Source organism: Phyllostomus discolor, chromosome 1 (genome assembly GCF_004126475.2).
Source record: "Phyllostomus discolor isolate MPI-MPIP mPhyDis1 chromosome 1, mPhyDis1.pri.v3, whole genome shotgun sequence".
Lineage (NCBI taxonomy): Eukaryota > Metazoa > Chordata > Mammalia > Chiroptera > Phyllostomidae > Phyllostomus > Phyllostomus discolor.
This window is the reverse complement of record NC_040903.2, coordinates 109,622,643-109,638,854: the sequence shown is the minus strand read 5'-3', so window position 1 is coordinate 109,638,854 and position 16,212 is coordinate 109,622,643. Positions and strand designations below refer to the sequence as shown.

The following is a 16,212-nucleotide window of genomic DNA, read 5'->3' as shown; positions in this document are numbered from 1 at the left end:
CTGTCTCTCTCTCTCCCCCCCTCCCTTCCCTCTCTAAAAATAAATAATTTTTTTAAAAATCCAAAAAAGAAAAAGAATATAATCAATGAAATGGTCGTTGCTTATTAACACTTGTAAACGAAGGCAATGAAGGCAAAAAGAGAGAGAGAGAGAGAGAGAGAGAGAGAGAGATGTTCTTATTTTTTTTCTCCATATGACATTACCCCCTTCCCTCTGTCTACAATTCCCATGTTGGTGAATGGCCTCCTCGATTCAGTTGCCAAAACCAGAAAAATGGCCATGCAGTTTTACCCACCCTAGGATTCTTCTAGGTTCTTCAACAGTCGCATCAGTCACATCTTTCTAGTAAATCTGTATACTTAACCAAGTTAATCATTCATTGTACTGTAACCCAGTTAAATCATTCATTTTACTATAATGCAGCTAGACTACGAAAACTGATCAACTTAACCTTTTTTATTTTGTTACTCAGAATATCCTATGAAAGTTCATTTTTCTTGAAACTCATACAATAAATAAATCTTATGTGGCCACTCAAAAAATTAATAAAGTTTGTTTTGTTAATACATACTTGAGAGATACGAAGTTGGCATGCTGCTAACTCCTTTTCGTTTTCTTCCATTTTTTTGTTGCTCTCAGTTTGTGTGCTTTCTAACTGTTTGCAGCGTTTTACCATTGTTTTTACTTCTGATTTCATTTTACTGATGTAGAGCCTTGCAACAGTGAATTCTTCATCTATCATGCCAGTTCCCTCAGGCTGCTATGAGAAGACAGTGAAATAAAATAGAGAGACAAAAATGTCCAGTGTATGTTTACTCAATTAGATTCTAAAGTCTTAGAAGAAAATTAAATATATTCTGATATTACTTAATATTCATAGAAAGTCTAGAGTTTCCCTTTTATTAAGTATTATCTTAATAAGGGGTAAGTAAAATACTTTCATTTTTGGTCTTTGTTCTTTTCCTAACTTAATGCTAATACATGCCTACAAGGAAAAAAGAATGCACCTGTAAAAAAACAAATAAACCCTGATGAATCTATCTCTTTCAATATTTGAATTTCCTCTTCATAGGCCTTTTTCAGTATATTTACTATTAATTATGTGTAACTCCAGTTTAAAGCTTAACAAATAAGCCCTTACTGGTATAGCTCAGCGGACTGAGTGCTGGCCTGTGAACCTAAGGGTCACTGGTTCGATTCCTAGTCAGGGCACACACCTGGCTGCAGGCCAGGTCCCCAGTGCAGGGGCACGTGTGAGAAGCAACCACACACTGATGTTTCTCTTCCTTTCTTTCACTCTCACCCTCTCAAAATAAATATATAAAATCTTAAAACAAACAAACAAACAACAACTTAAATAAGTCCTGGCTGGGCAGCTCAACTGGCTGGAGCACCATCTTGTATACCAAAAGGCTGTGGGTTCAATTCCTGGTCAGAGTGCATACAGGAAGCAACTGACTGATATTTCTCTCTCTAAAAATCAGTGAACATATCTTCAAGTGAAGATTAAAAAAAATAAAACTTAACAAATAAGAATGTTTAGGCGACACAAAAAGGATGACTTTTAAGCTCGCCAAAGAGGAACTGTGGTCACTGTACATTCCACAACTCCCATGCGTTTCCTTATAAAACTCCTGTATAATATTCAATGTCAAAATTAAGTGGAGCTTGAGACAGAAAACAAAACTGTCTTTTCTTTACAGATGACAAGATTATTAAAGAAACTCCAGGAACTAGTAAGTCATTATTGTAATATTGCAGAATATAAGGTTAACATACAAAAGCCAATCATTTTCCTATGTACCAGTTTATTTGAAATTGCCATTTATGTTAGCACCGGGAAAAAAAAGAGAGACAAACACTTGGGTATAAATGTAACATTGTGTAAGATCTATGAGGAAACGATAAAGCTGATGAAATCAAAAACTAAATAGATGGAGGTGTTCTGTATTCATGGATAGGAAGACAATACTGTTAAAATATCAGTTCTTCCCACCTTGATCTATGTATTTAATGTAACCTTAGTCAAAATCCCTGCAAGTTATTTTGTGGATTGTCAACAAACTGATTCAAAAGTTTATACAGAAAAGCAAAAGATCCTGAACAGTCAAGACAAAACTAAAGAGCAAAGTCGAAGACTAACGCTACCCAATTACAAGATTCACCATAAAGCTATAGTAATCAAAATGATTTGATATTGGCCAAAGAACAAATAGGTCATTGGAATACAATAGAACCCAGGAACAGACACACGCAAATACAGTCAACTGATCTCCGACAAAGGAGTGAAGGCAATTCAATGGAGAAAGAATCATCTTTTCAACAAATCTGCTGGAACGAGTGGACGGCCCCATGTAAAACAATAAACTCTAACAGATTTTATACTTTCCAGAAAAATTAGCTCCAAATAGATCATATAGACCTAAATGTAAATGCAAAACTAAAACACTTCTAGAAGATAACACAGGAGAAAATCTAGGTGACCATGAGTTTGGAGATGAGGTTTTAAACACAACATCAGAAACATAATCCGCAAAAGAATAAATTGGTAAATTGGACGTTGTTAGAATTTCTGCTTTGCAAAAGACACTGTTTAAGAGAATGAAAAGATAAAACACAGACTGGGGAAAGTATATGTAAAACACCTATCTGATGAAGAGCTTATCCAAAACATCACTCTTAAAATTCAGTAATAAAACAACCTAATTGCAAATTAAAGCCATGAGGTAACACTACGCATGTATCAGAATGGCTCAAAACCCAAAAAATAATGATAGTAATACTGAGGAGAATGTAAAGTTACAGGAACTCTCACTCACTTCGTAACAATGCAAACTGGTACAGCCACTTTGGGAGTTTCTTACACAGCTAACATAGTCTTAAGATACAATCTAATAATCATACTCCTGAGTATTTTTACCCAATTGAACTGAAAACTTATGTTCCCAGAAAAAGGTGCACATGAATGTTTATAGCAGCTCTATTTAAATTTTAAGTGCCCAAAACTGAAAGTAACCAAGATGTTCCTCAATAGGTGAATGGATATACAAAGTGGTATGTCCATACCATAAACGATTAAAACATGAGCTATCAAGTCACAAAAAGGCACGGAAGTACCTTAAATGCACACTGCTAAGTAAAAAAAGCCAGTTTGAAAAGGCTACATACTGTGTGATTCCAACTGTATGAAATTTTTGAAAAGGCAACACTGTAGAGATCTTTTTAGATCAGCGGTTGCTGAGGGTTCAGGGGAGAGGGATGAATAAAAGCACAGGAGATGGTAGAGGATGGATGTTGAAGTGGTAAGACTATTCTGATCTTGTAATGGTGAATCTGATTTATGCATTTGTCAAAATCCACAGAATTGTACCCATAAAGAGTGAACCATAATGTAAAAACACAAAACAAGTGTTAAGTGGAGTTCAGCAGGGTTTAACTGATGATGTTAACAGGAAAAGAATTATGTGGAAATGACAATAATACTGAGAATCCATAGATTTATTTCTAAAGAACCTATTTTTAAGGCTGGCCTGCTTTCAAAATGCAAGTGTAGGAGTCAGGGAACCTATATTCTAATCACTCTGTCACTAAACATAAGCCATTTCCATTTTTTACTTTCTGTCTTTACCACTTCTAAATAGCAGTTGTAAATCTACAAAGCAAGTTTTGAGTAACATCTTTCTAGTATTCAGTGATATGAAATGAATACACTTTTCCACCTCCCAAGATTCCCATATAGGTTTAACATCTTCCATTACTTTACCATGAAAAGGACAGAACAGAATGTTCAGACTGATGTGAAGAGAGATCAAGTCAAGCCACCCAGTATTACACTTTTCCTTTCTTTCAATGAAGTGAGCTGACATTAAGAAATGACACATGAGCCCTGGCTGGTGTGGCTCAGTGGATTGAATGCCAGCCCAAGAACCAGAGGGTATAGGTTCAATTCCCAGTCAGGGAGCATGCCTAGGTTGCAGGCCAAGTCCCCAGTAGGGGGTGCACAAGAGGCAACCACACACTGGTTTCTCACCCTCTTTTTCTTGCTCCCTTCTCCTTTGTCTAGACATGGATAAATAAAATCTTTAAAAAAAAAAAAAAAGACACATGAGGAGAAGTTACAATTCTTATCTTCATCAACAGACTTTGAATAATGAATAACAGAAAGAATGTATGTTCCATACTGAAAACCTTTATCTCATTTCCAATTCTTGTTTAACTTGGCTTATATGCTCTCATCATAAACCCAAGTATAAATGTTTTGTTTGTAACCATAATTAAGCTTTAATCAAAAAGGAAAAGTTCAAATGAACACCTACTGTGACATACAAATCTTTCAAGTTATATACCTGTTTTTTGCAGTTAAGAGTCTTTATCTTTTTGGTCTAAGTTGTATGATCTACTAGGTCACCATTTTTTTAACAACATGTCTAGTGATAACACAACCATTAGTATTATTATCCTTAAAAGAATAAGAAAGAAAAAGGCATAAATAAGTGATAACTGATAATTTTGATAACTGATAATAGAGGTTCATGGTATTATTCAGAAAATTTTCATAATAAAATTTAAAGAAAAAAATTAATTAGCAGTGCTTGTCTTTTTCTTTTTAAACAGTTAATGCAATTATAGGCCAATTCATTCACGACTTTACTCCCTCAGCTAATCTTCACTATTGTTCCAATTATATTCCGTCATGTATGGTAATCATTAACATAACTTCTAAGTGCAAAATATTAGAAGAACTAAACATGGAGTACAAAAAATGCTACTTATGAATATTCATCTACTTGAATGCCCCATTCTCTTCCTGTTTTCTCATTTATTTAAAATAGAGATAATACTATCCATCAACCACACATGACTATTACAAAGATAAGAAAAGAATTTTGTAAAAATAACCAGTCATAAAGTATGAGCTGCATACAGAAAATAACTCTTAATATTGGTTATTACATTTACCTTTACATCATTATTTCCTACAGCAATTCCTATTTCTGCAAGGTCTTTCAGTAAAGATGCCATCATCTCAGCTGCTCGTTTTTTCTGGTGGTTAGTCATTTCCTTAAGTTTCTGAAGCTCTGCATCTATACTTGCTAAAGTTGCCTAGTAGATTAAAAAATAAACAGAACAGTTAAATCTACTGAATGAAAATATTAATGCAAATATTGACAGGTATTTCAAGTTTTCCCTTAATACTCATAAAATTATTACTTTTTGCTTTCATTTTCTTGAACTATCCTGTTCCAGAATAGCTCCCAGTTCAAACTTGAAAAATATTTCTGACCTAACAGACAATGTAAAGTTGCCATATTGTGCTCCATGAAGAGTGGTAATCAGTATTACCACTCTAGGAAGAGCAATAATTAGTATTACTTCACTAATTACTGAGGTTGGGTAATGTTTTCAGCCTTGAAATGGGAAACTTCCAAGTTAATTAGATTCAATTTTCATTTACTGCCATAAGTCTGAGCAGATGAATGTTAGAACGGAACTGACAATTTTCTAGATGGTCAGTATATTTTCTTTACTGTCTATATATCTACTTAGGTAATTTGTCATTAAGAAAACGTGTACTAAAGTATTAAGAATGAAAAAATATCTTACTGATTTTTGATTTAGCTCATCACTAAGTAATTCATATTCCTTAGTTTTATCTTCAACTTCCTGAGACTTCTGATCATAATTGACAGCAAGTTCCTCTAAGGCTTGTAAAACTTCTTTTACTTCTTCTTTAGAGGCATCATTTTCTGCTTGAAGGCGATTCAGTTCAGCTTGCATATTATCCTGATCCCTTCTGGTAGATGCCAGAAGCTATGTGGAAGAGGAAAGTCACCAAACATATACAGGTTATTAAAAAAAAAAAGTCTATTTGCTAAGCAAAAAGGGGAAGAAATGAGGATGCTATTCAGTGCACTAACATTAATTCATTCAACATATTTACTGAATGTCTACTACATGCAGACACTGCAGCTAGACATTTCGGGAGACAGGAAGAAAATCAAATAAAGACTTTGTCACAGAGGAATCTGAGAAGACAAGAGCACAAGTAGAATACAAGATGAAATGTTACAGCCATAAAGGAGGGACAGAGCATAACAAAGTGCTTGGTAGTATAAAAGGAGGGTGGTGGGAATATTTCTGCAGGGAAAGCAGAGGGTATGGAGAAGGTGCCTAGGATAAGCAGATTTTAGTCAAGTACAAATTAATGTAATAGACAAAGGCATTCTAGGCTCATGAACACTGTGCACAGAGAAAAAAAACAAATGCATGTTTAGAAAATTTTCTTTAAAGTTTAGACTGGGGAGGCAACAAGGGGTGACTTCTGAGCTACGCCTCAGGAAAACTTAGTATCAGCAAATAAAACCTGAACTGGAAAGATGCAAGGAAACTAGTAATTAGGATACTGTGTGGGAATATTAATAATGGGGCAGAATGCTAATGGCACTTAGAAGCAGGGTCCAGGGATGCTAAATATACTATGATGCACAAGACAAAACAATATAATAAAGAATTACACAAATACTACTAGTGCCCGTTAAGAATGCTATAGTTGAAATAAAGATGATCTGATAATGGTCAGCATCTTTTCTTATTGAAACTGTACAGTCTTTGCTACCCTTCCACAAAACAAACCTTAAATGAAGGACCATTTTAAAATTATCTCCCTGCTTTGCAGGTGAGATAAAATGAAGGTCTGAGCTAGATGAAAAACTGTGGAGAAGAAACTTTGAAGTTTGGTGGCAGAAATGAACAACAGGTTAGATGAGAGTAGGAATGTGAAGAAGGAATACAAATTGATTTTATTCATTGACATTCTTTCTCCTAACTTACACATTATTAAAGACAAAGTCAGGGACTCAGAAACCAGTCTTTTCTTTCCTTTAACAATACCTTTAGACCTGAACCTATATCTCTGTGTTGAAGTGAATGAGTGAAAATAAAACACTATTTTTTTTATATTCCTTCCCTCATTTCCTTATATAAACACTGTACTTTTCATTAAGGGAGGGGGAGACTAAGGTTATTCCAGCCATTGTAATATGTCTTTCCCAAGGATCAGTAAGAAATGTTTTGGGTAGACAAAATAGCACTGGAATTCAAACAAGACAGGGCTTTTAAAAAATCCAGTAACTATATGTTAAATAGTAGTTATTTTTAAAAATTTATTCTCTCCCTTCTAGTTAGATAGAACTCAACCTTAAATCTTTTTTTTAAATACTCAGATCTCTTTAGTTCCTAGTTACTTCAAATTTTTTAACAAGATTTTTAATTTATTTTTAGACAGAGCGGAAGGGAGAAAGAGAGGGAAAGAAACACTAATGTGTGGTTGCCTCTCATGAGCCCCCTACTGGGGACCTGGCCCACAACGCAGGCATGGGCCCTGACTGGGAATTGAACCTTAAATCTTATAGGAAGTCAATCTGTGCTTCAACCCATACGATGTATCAATCTCATAATGTATCCATAATGAAGCATGAACATATCAAAAATTTTTTGAATGTACTCTAGTATATTCTGAGCTCTGTAGATTCCTTCAACTTTTATTTTTCTGGAAATAATATGAAAAATACACAACTACCTCTTCCTGATACAACATTCTTGTCATCAATTTCAATGACAAACTATAAAGCATTGCTGGGGATAACTGAATGGTATTCAACTTACCTCTTCTTGATCTAACATTTGTGTCTTCAATTTCTCTACCAACTGGCTCTGTTGATTAATTTCTTCATCCTAAAATTTTAATATAACAAGTAGCTCACAACCTGGTTGTAACTGTTTCCTAACACAGTATGTAAGATAACTATCCTCCCCAAAATACTTCAAAACTATTTCTCCAAATTCAACATAATTTATTTCAATCTCTTATAAATGTTGAAACAAATGTAATCTCTTTCAACGATCACTAATTGTAACACTTATCATACAGTAAGAAAAAAGGCTTACAACCATTATTGTCATGCAGTAAGAAAAAAAGCTACTCATTTAGTATTTTAAATACAAAAAATAAAATTAACATTCAAAGCTATTATTGAAAATAGCCATGCAACCACATCAAACTTGTCACCCCTGCTTAAAATACGTAAAAATACCACCTAAAAACAAAACTAGAACAATTTTCTTCTAATCTCTTTACTGCTTTTATTTTTCCCTTCCTTTCTATGTGGGTTCATAATTTGTTATTTTTCACACTACTGACTGATATAATCAATGCAGGAAGATATTTTCACTCTATTCTGTTCCACTGTCTAATCATCTTTTATTAGTCTTCAGATCCCTGATTCTAAGAGGCCATTTCAAGAACTCTCTCCATTGACCCAATGCCAAATTATTTAAGAAAGTTATTTTTCAGTTTAAAAATGAGGGGGGAAAAAAAGACATGCCTCATACAGTTTCCTCAAAGATACAGAAACTGTGATTTTCTATTTCTTGTAAACACAATTTTTCAAAAGGCTAACAAAAATCAAGAAAGATTATATAGGTCATGAAGACCAATAACATTTGAAAATAAAAATATATATTAATAATATTCTAGAACAAAACAACATGAACAATATCCACCTTGTCATCAAGTTGTTTGTACAATTTAGCAATTTCTTCTTCACACTTTCTTCTTTCAGCATCAGTCAATTTTCCAGTAACTCCAATTGTGGCTGCTGGTTTATCATTAATAATAGCGGTATCTTTATCCACGGCAAAAGCTTCCAAGTTGGCTTTCTCTTTGTCAAACTGTTCATCAACAGGCACCGTCTCCCCTAAAATGTGACAGCAGAATGGTCAATAAAAATTCACCTGTCTAAAACTAATCTCAATTTTATTCAATTTCAGCAGCTCCTACCAACTTTTCTTATCTGCTTAGTCCCTGAGATCTGAAAAGTTGTAATTATTTTTTTGACTCTCCTCCATCTTCTATGACTGACTCCATAAATCCAGTCATCAAATCTTTATTTCTACCCTAATCTAAGCACCTTGTCATCTTGTGACTTTTATAGCTTCCAAGTTGGCTTTCGTGCCTCATTTATTATTTTAGGTAAAACCAGAATTTAATGTAAAAGACTTTATTCATTTTTATTTGATGACTCCTAACACCTAATGTGAAAATGGGTTATTTTATTTACATTCATATATGAATCTCAAATTTATAAAATAGCTCTAAATCTGTATTTAACAGCTAAAAATGACAAATTCTTAAGTTATTACCATTACGCCATCGGTTGAGTTCATTCTCAAGCCACTGAATAGTGTTCCGCAGGGTCTTATTTTTTTCTTTTTCTCTTTCATACTTCTTTTTCCACTGTTCTGCAGTTAATTCTACATTGACACAAACTGTGTTCTTAATTGTTTTGGCCCTAAGAGAAGTGATTGGGGGAAAAAAGAATGTGACTGAAATTATTTTCAATTGATATATAATCTTTCTAGGAGAAAATTGTAATTTAACTTAACTATTCTTGTCTAGTTAACTCTGACTAAATACTGAGAGTTTTAATTATTATAGTGCTTTTTCACATTCCAACTAGGTTTGGGTTAGCCCCAACATCTGTGAATAGCATAAAACAAACAAACAAACAAACAACCTGTCAACCTGATGAAGATGAAACATGAGGGCCTTTATTTTCTAATTCCTTTGCAAGGCTGAATTAATAAATTACTCTAAGTCAAAAATAAAGCTATCATTATTTTCCCAGGCTAACAATCTCATATAGATTATTTGAACCCTGTCAATTATGACAACAGGTTAAACATAGGATTATGTTTATTATACTTGTCCTGTACTACCTGATTCAAATGTCTATTACCTTACTGCTGAGTTAAAGCTTCTCACATAAATTTGACTAAGTTAACATTTGACTTTAATGTTTACTAAAACTTAATTCAAATCCAAGCAATCTAAAAATATTGACCTTACTTGTATTGTCTAAATTTAAAAGTTGTGTGTAGCACACTAACAATATGAACTGATTTGAATACTGTCTACCTGATATTTTCCTAGATTTAATAAGCAAAAGGCCAATCTATGTTCAAACTTTGTATTTTATTAACAACAAACCTTTGGCCAAAAAGGAGTGTAGATTTTGTTTCTGATTCATTGTATGATGATGGAGAACAGCAAATTACAATAGTGGTTCTACAGTTCCCACCTAATGAATCTTGAAGGATTCTTGTCATTTTACTATCTCGATATGGAACATAGGTCTATAAAAAGAAAGAAAACGGAAACACAGAAAACCAATGGGCTTCTTCTACATAATAAAACCTATTACATAAATATGCTATTTAAAAAAACTACAAAGTGATTCAGTTATTTAGTTTAATATTAAGATGGGAACTAGGATATACATACTAATACTAAAAATACATTTCTAAGAGACAACAGATTCACATATATTGATTCAAACACAGTGAACCTCTCACTCACACATCCATGCACATACGCACACATTTAAGTAATTCCCCATAGGATAAGACAGGGAAATAGAAGGCATGTATACTTACACTACCCTCAGCCAAAGCAGAAATAACATTTCCAAGAGCGGAAAGTGACTTGTTGATGTTCTTGGCTTCATCCAGCACAGCACCTTCAGCTCCTGTCTTACTAACCTATATACAAGATTTCACAAAAATTTTAAGTTTAAGATGATTATATTTGAATTATCCAAAAAATCCAGAAGTCACCAATAACCAATAAAAAAGAAAGAAAATTAAAAGCTTCATGACATTATTTGCCAAGTTTTTACCCTCAGGTACCACTATTTCTCAAGTATTACTACTTCAAGGACTTGAGTCAGTAACCACCTGCACAAGAATGTCATTAAGGAAACGCCAAATTTTATTTTTAGTTTGTGCTCTTCAATGTAACCAATTCATTTACACACACACACATAGCCATAGTTTACTAATTTTTTAAAAGATCTATTTTTTGAGGAAGGGGAAGGGAGGGAAAAAAATGGAGAGAAACATCGATACATGAGAGCTACACCAACTGGTTGCCTCTCGCATACCCCCACCAACTGGGGACCTGGCCTGCAACCCAGGTACATGCCCTGACTGTGAATTGAATTAGCAACCCTTTAGTCCTCAGGCTGCCACTCAGTCCACTGAGCCACACCAGCCAGGGATACAGTTTACTAATTTTTGAGTCCCTTTTGCTAAATTAGAAAAGAAGAACCTCTCAAAATTTGCTAGAGCATGCCCTGGCTGGTGTGGCTCAGAGGACTGAGTGCCAGCCTATGAACCAAAGGGTTGCTGGTTCAATTTCTAGTCTAGAGCACACGCCTGGGTTGTGGGCCAGGTCCCCAGTAGGGCGCGCATGAGAGGCAACCAAATATTGATATTTCTCTCCCTCTTTCTCCCTCCCCTCCCCTCTTTAAAAACAAATACATAAAATCTTAAAAACAATAAATAAAATTTGCTAGAGCATAAAGTTTATGGAACCATTAGAAAACAGAAACTAAAAATACATAAGCAAACTTGCTTCTTTAAAAAAATATGAAATATAGATATTAATGAATATGTTGCAGTGTTCGTGGAAAACTGGCATCTCACAATCTGCAAAATAGAGACAGGTTTTAAAGGTTGTACATAAGACCTTTGAGTAGAAGGAAGTAGGTATGTTATTCTAAATCAGAAGAAACAAACTAGTAGAACAACAAAAATGGTCACAGAGGTCAATATTACAACATTTGAATTTATTTGGACAGAAACTAGAGTCAGACTATATAAGACTGTAATAATGAAATAATCATTGAAAGGAAATAAATAAATATAACCAGAGCATAAAGGACTAATGGATAGTTACCAGTTTTCATAGGGAGCCCTTTGCCAATATGCATAAAAAGATGCAAAAAATTAGAAGGATATCTACAGAATCTGTAATGACATAAGCTGAAAACATTCTCAATAAAACGTCTCTCTTAAGTCAAAGGTAACATCTATTGGTTGAACTGGATTATGGTCCAAATAACAGAGATCTGAACTGATTACTGAGTTTATATAATCATAAAGCATTGATACCAATGCTTGCAACTCTCAAAAAATGCTTTAGATATATGTAAAAATTTTACCTTTTCACTACCAGCTAAATCAACCAGATAAAGTTTTCCACTCAGCTTTTGCTCCGTTTGCGTGTTCTCTTGTTTTACATTAATAAGAAATATACTGTGACTCCTAGAGCTATGTTCATTCATATCTGCAATGAAATTACACAAACAACTATAAACAAACATGGCTTTTCTTTACTAATAATTTCTAAGTCATTATTTAACATAAAAACCTCACAATCACCTTGATAAAGATGATTTAAGGCAATTTTGTACCTTAACTAGTGTTAATAAATATTCAACTTACTGGTAACTGCTACATGTCTGTTGGATTTTCCTTCATCTATGGTATCCATAACTTCATCTGGACTACATACAAAACGCTCTGTGCATCCCTATAAAATAATTTTGTTTAGTATGTCAATATCCTTACAATTTTTATTTCAGGGCTTTTGAAATAATCATTCTATATTATTTAATTAGTACCTTTACATAGGGGACTCGGTTTTTATCTTCATGAACTGAAAGGTTGGTCTTTGAAACTGAAAAGAAAAAAAAATGTTAGCAACACTTCCCTAAACTCTAACACTGGCTGTGAAATTCAATTGTTTCCTTCCCAAAGCAGCCTGATGGCAATAGGTCAACTTTAAAAATATGAAAACATCACTATTAAAATAAGACCTGTAGAAATAGTAGATTTACATAGAAACCAATGTAGCAATATAGAATTTTAGATCCAGTCCAACCTCTACCACCCACATTTTGGAAATAAAAACATTAAGCCAGTGTGGTTCAATGGTTTGTCCCAAAACAGTTTATCTAATTGAGAGCTGATAGAAGACCAGAATTCAGGACTCAGGTTCTCTAACAACAGTTCAATGTTCTAATCAGTACTTATAAAACATTGATTAATATCTGCTTTAAATAAGTTATTCCATGTGTCAAAATGCATTCAACAATAACTTTAAAAGAAAAAATTTTAATGTCTGTTTCCTAGGTCAAAAGGCAAGAATCTAACTTACCATCTAATAGGTCCCTTATCTTATCCAAGTAAATTTCAAAATATGAAACCTAAAAGGCAAAGAAATAAAGGAAAAAAGATCAACCAAATACAAATATAAAGTTATTCATTTACTTACTCATTAAATAGTTACTGGGGTCTGAGTGCCAGATATCATCTAGACTAGGGAAACAGAGTTATTAACAACTCGGCCCTAGTTCACATTCTCACCAACAGACCTAAATTCACCAATTGCTTATATAACTAAAAGCCAATTTCCATCACGTATTTTTATCTAAAATGAATTCAACGAAGTAAGAGCAGTAAGGAACCTTAAGTTCCATAAGTAAAATAAACAGCTTTATTTTACAAAGAAGGCAGAACAGGCAAAAGAGAGTTGGCTAACTTGTTTCAGGTCATCTAATGGCAGATGAAGAATCCAAGTTTACTAACTCTAATGATCTTTAACTATATCAGTCCATAAAATAATTCTTAAAATATTTAAAAATGTGTTTAAAAAGAAATTAGCATTGATTATACTTGTAACAGAATTATTCTAAGTATAAAGTCAAATATAATGTTTCCCCAAGGATTTTACCTTAATATGGAATTCCAAATTTTCATCCATAGAATAAATATAATTAAAAATATCTTGTACTATTCTTGGAATAATTCCCATGCCTTCTGGATCATGAAGTTTTCCCTAAACAGAAAACAAAACCAGACTTCTTAAATCAATTGTAAAGTATGAATTAAAATCCAAAACTTTCAATGTATAATTTACAGTCAATAGAGAATAGGAATTGGAATTGTTGCCACTTTTGGTGAAAATGGCTTTACAAGTATCTGAAAAACCCAATTCAACTATTACATATTTTGGGAAGTTACATGTAAGTATTGTATATAAATATATATATAAAAAAAAACTTTGGTAAGTTAAATATAAGTACTACACAACCACATGAGTTACCAACTTATCTTGGTCTATTATTTAGTCATTAGATTTAGATTATCCATGTTTGTAAATGAACATATTCTAGAAGAAGGTTTTAGCTTTTTCCCATACAAATCTGCATTATTCCTTCCTACTTCAAGTCAAATTCATGCAAATGATAGGAATATCCTTGTTCTCAGACTTTATGAAAATAAGGTAACAGATTTAAATAAGCTGTCACTTACTTCACATAGAAAGCTCAGCTATATGATAAAAGCGGTAAAAGTTTTCTAGAAGCAAATGCAAACAGGTCTACATCTATTATTCATTCTTACCAGAGAAGAATGGCAGTTTAGGGAGTAGGGAGGGACCAAAGACAGGAGTGAGAAATTAATTGATCTTAATAGAACTGAAAACACACATTCAAATTTTTCCCATTGTAAGGCAATAGAAAATTCCTGTTTAATTCTAAAATGTTCATACTTTGTGGTTATGCTAATTGATAAAACTAGATATGATTTAAAATATATAATTTCACTATTCAAACTCAAGAACTGATTAGATTCTGACAATGAAGTTCCTTGTGTATTATTCACATGAAAGAAAACAGAGTAAATAAAGATGTTTAGACATGGTAAAATAATTTCACAAATGACTGAATGTACTGTCTGTACTGCAAACTACATTCAAGTTCAGACTACAAAATTTTACCTCCATTGTGTGTGTCTTCCCAGAGGATGTCTGTCCATATGCAAATATTGTTCCATTGTATCCCTCAAGTACATCTGTAAGAAAGTAAGATATTTTATACTTGAGGGGATTCTTTCCCTTAATCAAGATTCTTAAGAAATTAAGAATGTTAGAAAACACTCTAAAAAAATTCATACACACAGAACCTTTTCCTTATCCATATATAACCATAATAAATTTTTTATGGCAAGAATGGTGAGACAGATTCAGATTGTCTTTACACTAATATGAAAGAGTCTACCAGAGTCAAAATTTAGTACACGAAAGATTTATGAAGACATTAAAGAAAGTAAGTTATATATTTAATAGTAATTTTCTTAGTGATTATCTGATGATCCATCTAAGCAATTACTATCCAGCCCAGATTACTTTCTGTGCTCAACAAGAAACAAATGTTAGACCAATACCATATGATCTCTCACCTTTAACAGGAACCTAAACAACAAAACATAGAAACAAGCAAAATATAGTCAAAGACACTGAAATGGAGGACAGGCTGACAGTGACCAGAGGGGAGAGAAGAGGGAATTTCAGAGGAGAATAGGACGGGTTTACAGGAACAAATATAAAGGACACATGGACAAAACTAGGGGGGTGGAAATGGGAGGCGGGGGGGAGGGATGGGTGGGTGGGCTGCAATGGGAATAAAAGGCAGAAAACTGTACTTGAACAATGACTAAGATAAAATTAAAAAAAAATGAAACAAATGTTAAATTCTGTTGCTTGTAATTATCAGTTATGCCAGTGTACATCTCAAATGTCATTACATCTATGTTCTAAAGCTTTACATGACCTAAAAGAAAAGAAATGTCCCACCAATTTACATACAGATATGAATTAGCTTTAAAAATAGGGCTACTGACTGGTAGTTAACTGGGGGGAAAAACTATCCCAATATTGGGCACAACTAACTAGGTAATAGATTTCTTACAGAAATATTTATTAGTGAGAAAAAGAAGACACTAGTACTTATTTCCCTGATAAAAACTTAATAGGCCTCAAACATTTAGAACTTTCTGTCAAAATCATTTCAGTTTTAAGAAGGAAAGCAAAATAAGCCCAACAACCACATTTAAAATAGATGGAATTGCAGTATGTCAGAAACTCTGAAGAAGAGATCATCTGGGGGTGGAGGGGGAGAAGCACTAGACCCTTCAATTCATTTCCTTCATATACAGTCTTTCTCGGTATGGCAATGTCACACCCTCTGCCTAAGATCTTTTAATCGATCACATAAAATGTAACCATAAGTTCCAATTTTTTTTAGATCTATACAAGGTCCATTCATGATATGATCCAATTATACATCAACTACAATAGGTAGTTAATATTTGTAGGTGAATGAATAAGTGACTTTCCCAAGAGTGCATCAGTAGCCTGTATCTATATATGATATTATAGTACATTTGTGTTACGTGAAACTATATAATACAAGGACTCCTAGGAAAGGGGGTATTGTAGCACATTGATATTTGGGACATCAAGCACAA

The 16,212-nt window shown here is 33.4% G+C and overlaps 1 protein-coding gene across 1 annotated transcript in view; it reads right to left on the bottom strand.

The window, feature by feature from the left end:
* Positions 1-16,212, bottom strand: part of KIF5B (kinesin family member 5B) — a 45,124-nt gene that overhangs the window by 12,414 nt on the left and 16,498 nt on the right. Inside the window, exons 3-16 of the mRNA XM_036027544.1 lie at positions 14,684-14,757; positions 13,637-13,741; positions 13,061-13,109; positions 12,525-12,580; positions 12,346-12,433; positions 12,063-12,187; positions 10,495-10,599; positions 10,049-10,194; positions 9,202-9,350; positions 8,563-8,756; positions 7,666-7,734; positions 5,605-5,811; positions 4,960-5,103; positions 572-760 (exon numbers count right to left, since the gene is read on the bottom strand). Coding sequence (XP_035883437.1) covers positions 572-760; positions 4,960-5,103; positions 5,605-5,811; positions 7,666-7,734; positions 8,563-8,756; positions 9,202-9,350; positions 10,049-10,194; positions 10,495-10,599; positions 12,063-12,187; positions 12,346-12,433; positions 12,525-12,580; positions 13,061-13,109; positions 13,637-13,741; positions 14,684-14,757 — 1,700 coding nt within the window. The remainder of the gene's footprint in view (positions 1-571; positions 761-4,959; positions 5,104-5,604; positions 5,812-7,665; positions 7,735-8,562; positions 8,757-9,201; positions 9,351-10,048; positions 10,195-10,494; positions 10,600-12,062; positions 12,188-12,345; positions 12,434-12,524; positions 12,581-13,060; positions 13,110-13,636; positions 13,742-14,683; positions 14,758-16,212) is intronic.